Source organism: Primulina tabacum, chromosome 9 (genome assembly GCF_025594145.1).
Source record: "Primulina tabacum isolate GXHZ01 chromosome 9, ASM2559414v2, whole genome shotgun sequence".
Classification (NCBI taxonomy): domain Eukaryota; kingdom Viridiplantae; phylum Streptophyta; class Magnoliopsida; order Lamiales; family Gesneriaceae; genus Primulina; species Primulina tabacum.
The window spans coordinates 31,697,893-31,705,368 of NC_134558.1; the positions used below are offsets into that span (position 1 = coordinate 31,697,893).

The 7,476-nt window shown below is 37.9% G+C and overlaps 1 protein-coding gene across 1 annotated transcript; it reads left to right on the top strand.

Annotated features, from left to right (window-relative positions):
- The first annotated feature begins 673 nt into the window (after positions 1 to 673).
- Positions 674 to 6,404, top strand: LOC142555220 (ABC transporter B family member 11-like). The gene is made up of 12 exons (XM_075665976.1): positions 674 to 1,367; positions 1,458 to 1,512; positions 1,587 to 1,762; positions 1,842 to 2,063; positions 2,150 to 2,388; positions 2,492 to 3,017; positions 3,233 to 3,506; positions 3,656 to 4,545; positions 4,624 to 4,890; positions 4,965 to 5,228; positions 5,314 to 5,607; positions 5,917 to 6,404. Exons 1-12 carry the CDS (start codon positions 1,065 to 1,067, stop codon positions 6,265 to 6,267), a joined length of 3,861 nt encoding a protein of 1,286 aa, XP_075522091.1. The 5' UTR covers positions 674 to 1,064; the 3' UTR covers positions 6,268 to 6,404.
- Positions 6,405 to 7,476: the final 1,072 nt, after the last annotated feature.

The following is a 7,476-nucleotide window of genomic DNA, read 5'->3' on the forward strand; positions in this document are numbered from 1 at the left end:
ATATATCACAAAATTACAGAGAATAGTATGAGATTTAACATTTTTGCATCAATTTATGTTGACTTAAATTTCATAATAATCAGAATTTAAAAATAGCTATACATATATGTATATATGTTATACTCGTCTTTCAATTAATTTTTCTTATATTTCATCGTCTCATCTGAAAGCAAAATCATATCTTATTGATTCGCGATTATATTATTTTCTTCTCGAAATATATAAATAAATTATTATAGTATTATATGTATGCACGCCCATACTCCAACTACAGTTCTTGAATTCAATAGCAAAATGAATTTTTCCATGAATTGACTTTTCCTGGATTGAGTTTTGGTTAACTGAGTTTTCAAAATTTGGTTTTGATGTGATAACTTTTTTGCTTTCAATAGTATTTTATCGGAGTACTGATATGGTTATATAATTTAATGTTGATGTGACACTGAAAAATTATGACATGATATTGAAAAATATTAACGTGACATCATCCGAAATAATTGACTTGTGTGACGCCACATTAACCAAAATAATCGAAAATGAACCGTTACTGTCTCAAAATCAAACTTTGAAATTTGACGGATCAAAATCTAAAATTGTATAATTTAATTGGATCATATTCAAATTATAATGATATCTTATGCTTAACCAATAATATGAGAATGCTTCATATTCTTGAACTTTCGAAAACGTTTTCTTTATTGATTCTTGTTTCAGCAGCTTGTCCCATTTTGTAGATACACAAAGTGCTGGTCCCAAGTTTTCATGCTGGTCCCAAGTTTTCACAATCAAGGATGGCGATGTTATAATATATCGAGTGCGATGATGTGCAGTTTAAACTAACCTGGAGAGAATCTTGCTTTGCTCTATCTTGCAAATTAACTCGTTTCATAGTAAATAGTAATGCTGGCATTGTTGAGTTTTCTTGAGCTTGTTATGATGGAGATTTTTCGGAAATCATCTCGAAATTCTTGAGATAAATATACGGATGTGGGGTTGATCCGTTCGTTCGGTTTCAGAATCCGACGCTGCATGTGTTAATTTTTTGCTGTCACAAGTGATCAACGATGGCTGAGGTAAACCAATTTGATAAAGAAACAGAAAATGGACAAAACCAAACTCCAGGAACCACAGATATAAAACGAATCTCAAATAGCGGAAATGAGCAGATTGGAGACGTGAATAAAGTTCCATTCTATAAGCTATTCTCATTTGCAGACTCAGCAGATTATGCACTAATGGCCACTGGATTAGTCTCAGCTATGGGAAGTGGATTATGCCTGCCGCTCATGACGTTGTTATTTGGCGAATTAGCCAACTCATTCGGAAATAATGTAGGAACTCGAAGCGTCGCTCATGAAGTCTCCAAGGTATTATCATGTAATGCCATGCATATCTAGCAGCAGTAAATTTTACATTTTTCTGAACACTAACATGATACTACACTGTCCCGTCTTTAGGTGTCCTTAAAGTTTGTGTATCTAGCCGTCGGATCTGGTATAGCTGCATTTTCCCGTAAGTAAATTTACAAATGGCTTTCATTTTTAGTATTTAATGAACATGGGAGCTCTAAATTTGCTTCTTGGCAGAGGTATCATGCTGGATGATCACAGGGGAAAGGCAGGCAGTTCGAATAAGAAATTTGTACCTCAGAGCCATTCTAAGGCAAGATATTGGATATTTTGACAAAGAGGCAAATACCGGAGAAATTATGGATAGGATGACAAATGAAACTATTTTGATTCAAAATGCTATAGGCGAAAAGGTAATTCTGAAGTTCTAAACTCTCTCTCTTGATGAACAAACATTCCAACTTTGTTTCTTATCGCTGGAAATACCTATAGGTAGGCAAGTTTTTACAGCTTTCAGCATCGTTCTTTGGAGGGTTCGTGATAGCTTTCACGAAGGGATGGATTCTTGCTCTCGTCTTGCTTTCCGTGATTCCTGTTCTAGTTATCTCTGCTGCTTTAATGACTGTCCTCATATCGAAGTTGACATCACGTGGACAATCCGCATATTCTGCAGCAGCTGTTGTTGCTGAACAAACCGTTAGCTCGATAAGAACTGTAAAGAAAACTCATGACACCTGTATCACTTCTTCCTTTTCTTAGGTTTGGGATGAAGTTCTTACTTTGATTGATTGCATGTGTAGGTTGCATCTTTCACAGGGGAAAAGCAAGCTGTCGCTAAGTATGAAAAATTTCTATATAGAGCTTATGAAGCTGGTGTGCACGAGGGGTTGGCTGCTGGATTAGGTTCTGGTGTATTTATGTTAGTTCTATTCAGCAGTTATGCCTTAGCAATATGGTTTGGTGCGAAGATGATTATACACAAAGGATACTCGGGTGGAGATGTACTGAACATAATAATGGCCGTTCTTATGGGATCTCTGTAAGTTTCAGTTCTAATGTTTGCTGTATGTCAATTCAACATACAAGTCGGAAGCTTGTTTCATGTGCATAGATTTGTAAGTAAATTTCATTTGGCTATTTAGTTCTTTAGGACAGGTATCACCATGCTTGAGTGCATTTGCCGCTGGTCAAGTTGCTGCTTATAAAATTTATCATGCAATATCAAGAAAACCAGAAATAGATCCTATCAGTGCAGAAGGAAGGGTATTGAAAGACATCAAGGGGGATGTTGAGCTTCATGACGTGCACTTTAGCTACCCTTCTAGGCCAAACGAGAACATATTTATCAGGTTTTCTCTACGAGTTCCAAATGGGACAACACTAGCTTTGGTTGGAGAAAGCGGAAGCGGAAAATCAACGGTCATAAATCTTGTCGAGAGGTTTTATGATCCACAAGCTGGCGAAGTGCTGATTGATGGCATTAATATCAAAGAATTTCAGCTCAGATGGATTAGAGGAAAAATCGGGCTCGTAAGCCAGGAACCTGTGTTGTTTGCTTCGAGTATTAAAGACAACATTTTATATGGGAAGGATGGTGCATCCATTGAAGAAGTTGAAACTGCTGCAGAACATGCCAATGCTGCTAAGTTCATAGATAAGCTGCCTCAGGTAACACACTTCTTTTTTCTAGTTGTACATTAACATTTGTAGGGTGCAATAATTGTCGAGCGAGCGAACCGTAACGCTTGAGCTACTGTGCGGTTTAAAAGATTTGATTTGCACCATTACCAACAACTATAGTTTTTGGTAAAACGACATTTATCAACCATTTTCATCTAGAAAGCCTTTTGAGATACTTATCGTTTGGACTTCTATACTTCCAGGGGCTAGACACGATGGTTGGGCAGAATGGGATTCAACTATCCGGAGGGCAGAAACAGAGGATAGCTTTAGCCAGGGCAATCTTGAAAGATCCAAGGATTTTACTTCTAGATGAAGCTACAAGTGCACTTGATGCGGAATCGGAGAGAGTAGTGCAGGAAGCACTGGACAGGGTCATGATCAACAGAACAACACTTATTGTGGCGCATCGGTTAAGCACAGTGAAGAACGCCGATGCCATTGCTGTTATTCAGCATGGAAAGATTGTGGAAGAAGGTCCTTCTAATCATAAAAACATTCGTATTCCGCAAGATTTTATTAGATTCTGCTCGATTTTTTTTTAAATATTACCATATCTAATGCTTGTTAATAGCCATTCATTTCGAGAATAGGAAGGATCCGACTCTTACGCTTCAACTGTCCAGGTTCACATTCAGAATTGACGCAAGATCTTGATGGGGCATACAGTCGACTCATCCGATTGCAAGAATTTAACAAAGCTTCACCTCAAAATTCTTTAAATGATAAATCTGGGGCAGAGATTACCTCGGATTCTGGACAACAGTCGAGCCAGCATATCTCATTCTTACGATCCTTAAGCAGAGGATCATCAGAAACAGGAAACAGCAGCCGGCATTCATTCTCGTTGTCAATGGGTGTCCCCCTTCCGGTCAATGAATTGCATTCATCACTTGGGGACCCGAAAAATCTAACTTTATCACAACACAAAGTGGAGCATAAAATCCCACTATGCCGGTTGGCTCGTCTTAATAAACCCGAAATTCCGGAGTTACTACTTGGTTCTTTAGCTGCAGGTGTCAATGGCGCCATATTACCACTCTTTGGGTTCCTATTCTCCAGCGTGGTAACAACATTCTATCAGCCGGCTCACAAGCTTTGGAAGGAATCTAAATTTTGGGCTTTCATGTTCGTTCTTCTCGGTTTGGTGTCTCTTCTGGCTACCCCTCTAAAGACGTACTTCTTTTCCGTGGCAGGGTGTAAGTTGATTAAACGAATAAGACTAATGTGCTTTGAAAAAGTCGTTCACATGGAAATAAGTTGGTTCGATAAAATGGAGAACTCGAGCAGTTTAATAAGCTCACGGCTATCAACAGATGCAACATCTGTTAGAAGTTTAGTCGGGGATTCACTTGGATTACTTGTACAAAATATAGCAACAGCTGCGGTTGGTTTGATAATTAGTTTCACGGCTAGCTGGCAACTGTCTCTCATAGTTTTGTTCCTGCTACCTCTTATTGGACTCAATGGGTATCTTCATATGAAATTTATTGCAGGATTTAGTGCTGATGCTAAGGTCAATGTTCTGCCAGAACTTCTGAACCTTAAAATCTTTAATCCAAATACTCATTCAAGTCATTCATTCTTTTCACAGAAATCATACGAGGAAGCGACTCAAGTTGCAGGTGATGCTATTGGAAGTATACGGACTGTTGCTTCATTTTGTGCAGAAGTAAAAATACTAAACCTACACAAGGAAAAATGTGAAGTTCCCTTGAGACTAGGAACCAAACAAGGCCTATTAAGCGGAGCAGGTTTGGGAATATCCTTGTTTTTTCTTTATTCAGTTTATGCTGTAAGTTACTATGCTGGAGCTCGATTAGTTGACGCTGGAAAGATAACGTTTGGTCACGTTTTTCGGGTAAGTGGAGGTTTTTTTTCATTATATGCATATTTTTTGTTTCGAAGCAGATACTGATTTTTAATATTTGGCAGGTTTTTCTTGGTCTTAGTATGACAGCCGTGGCAATATCTCAATCAGGGGCCCTCGCACCGGACTCCGGCAAAGCCAGGGCAGGTGCTGCTTCTATATTTACATTTCTCGACCAGGAATTGAAAATAGACTCTTTGGACAACTCTGGGACGATTTTGGAAAATGTGAAGGGTGACATTGAGTTTCGTAATGTTAGTTTTAAGTATCCAAGCAGACCTGATGTTCAGATTTTCAAAGATTTGTGCTTGGCCATTCACTCAGGCAAGGTACGTAGGAAAACAAGCCCATTTTTGTATCCAACAGAAAGTATTATCAAAATAAAGGCTATCAAGCTGATATTTTTTTTATCAGACTGTTGCGCTCGTCGGTGAAAGTGGTTGCGGAAAATCGACCATCCTATCTTTGCTGCAACGATTTTATGATCCAGATGCAGGACAAATCACTCTAGATGGCGTCGAAGTTCAAACTCTGAAGTTGAAGTGGTTAAGAAAACAGATGGGGCTAGTAAGCCAAGAGCCTGTTCTATTCAACGACACAATTCGGGCCAACATTGCCTATGGAAAGGAAGGCAACGCCACGGAGACCGAAATTTTTGCTGCTGCGGAGTTGGCTAATGCACATAAATTCGTCAGTAGTTTACAAGAGGTATGTTATCTATTTGAAATCTATATGAAAATCGAATAGCTTTCATCTATGCGAATGATAAGTCAATAATTGATCGCAAATCATTATTTCATCCAAAGTTTGACTCAAATTCTACCAAATATTAAAGTCATAAATCATTCTTCATCGTCCCATCCTTCGAATCAAATGGCCATATGCAGGATGCTGATCAGTTATAGATCACCACATGTTCATGATCTAAATGATCATATTTACATGTAGTATTAAACCAGAATCATTATTACAACTCAAAGTGTTGCATAACATGATTCCTAAATCTTGAAATAATAGGGATACAACACGATGGTCGGAGAGAGGGGGGTTCAATTATCCGGAGGACAGAAGCAACGAGTGGCCATTGCACGAGCTATGCTAAAGGGACCACGGATATTGCTACTCGATGAAGCCACGAGTGCCCTCGATGCCGAATCCGAGAGAGTGGTTCAAGATGCTTTAGACCGAGTCATACTGAACCGAACCACTATTATCGTTGCACAGAGGCTATCCACTATAACGAATGCTGATGTTATAGCGGTTGTGAACGACGGAGTCATTGCCGAGGAGGGAAAACACGAAGATTTGATCCATAAGAAAGATGGCATTTATGCCTCTTTAGTTGCATTACAGGCTGCTGGTGCTTAAGGAATCGTATATATTATGTTAATTTGAAAGAAGAAATAATTACGTGACCATGTTTGATTATGTCATGTAAAACTCATTGAATTGTACGAGTATTGCTTTCAAAATAATTATGTGACCATTTCACTATTTATCTTCAAAAAACCCATTACTAAAACATACCCAAATTTTATTTGCAACGTCCCGAAAATTTGAAGTTCCACGTTAACCACAGTTATTAAATTTCTTTGATATTTTATTTAAATTGTTTTAATGCATTAATTGCATGTTTATTTCATGAATATATGTTTAATTATTTTTATACATTTAATGTATAATTATTGCATGATATGATTTATTTCATGTTATTTTATAAGTTCATGCATTAGGGTTTCTAGGTGTATTTCACGCTCGAGTGTTATTTTAATTACATGATTTATTTTTATTAATTAGTATAAGATGTTTTTAAGTGTATTTTTTCAAAAATGGAATTTTATTGAACATTTTTACCCGCAATATTCTATTTTTAAACAGTACGCAAATTTTATCGAATCAGGAGACTTTTTAAGGGTTCGGCTAATATTTTAAAAAACTTTCCAACACAAAATATTTTTCGAGAGTTTGTTTGGAGTTAATGGGCCTACCTTTAAGCTTATTGGACTTAAAACTTTTTTTTTAGCTTTTAAATGTTATTTGTTGGCCAATTAAAGTTTATTTTATTATTTAATTAACACTTAAACACCCACTTAACCTAAACCTAAACTCCACTCAGCCGACGCACTCCTATCAGCAACAATTCTCCTTGCTTTCTTAACCAGCAACCCCAAGAAGGCCTCGGTTCTTGCACCCAAGGATCTCCGGCGCTCCTCTCTTCATTCTTCTCACGTTTTTACATTTACCAGGCACGCTTTGCACCATTTTTCTGCATCATACCAGTGTTATATACTGATGATGGTGTTCATGCATAAAATGTTTCGATCTAAGCATTTCCATGAAAGACCTTTTCGGTTTTTATGTGGGTCTCGTTTCTATGAGTGTGGCTCACGTTTTTTCTGGTTTTTGGTGCAAGGGGCTGCTGTATTATGATGGTAAGGGGCTGTTCAGATCTTGGTTGGTAAGGTTTAAGTGTTGGTGTGGGCAGCAGATTGAGTTTTTGATGAAATAGACGAGGGCCGATCGGGTGTGAGTTGTGAGATGGTGCGATCCATTCTTCCTGCTACACCAGCTGTGCGA

Bases quoted from the DNA above. Each gene is read 5' to 3' on its own strand.
- LOC142555220 (XM_075665976.1), top strand. From the start codon at position 1,065: ATGGCTGAGGTAAACCAATTTGATAAAGAAACAGAAAATGGACAAAAC. The intron at 1,763-1,841 runs GTAATTCTGAAG...AAATACCTATAG, and splicing joins AAAATGCTATAGGCGAAAAG to GTAGGCAAGTTTTTACAGCT. The intron at 4,546-4,623 runs GTCAATGTTCTG...TTCTTTTCACAG, and splicing joins GATTTAGTGCTGATGCTAAG to AAATCATACGAGGAAGCGAC.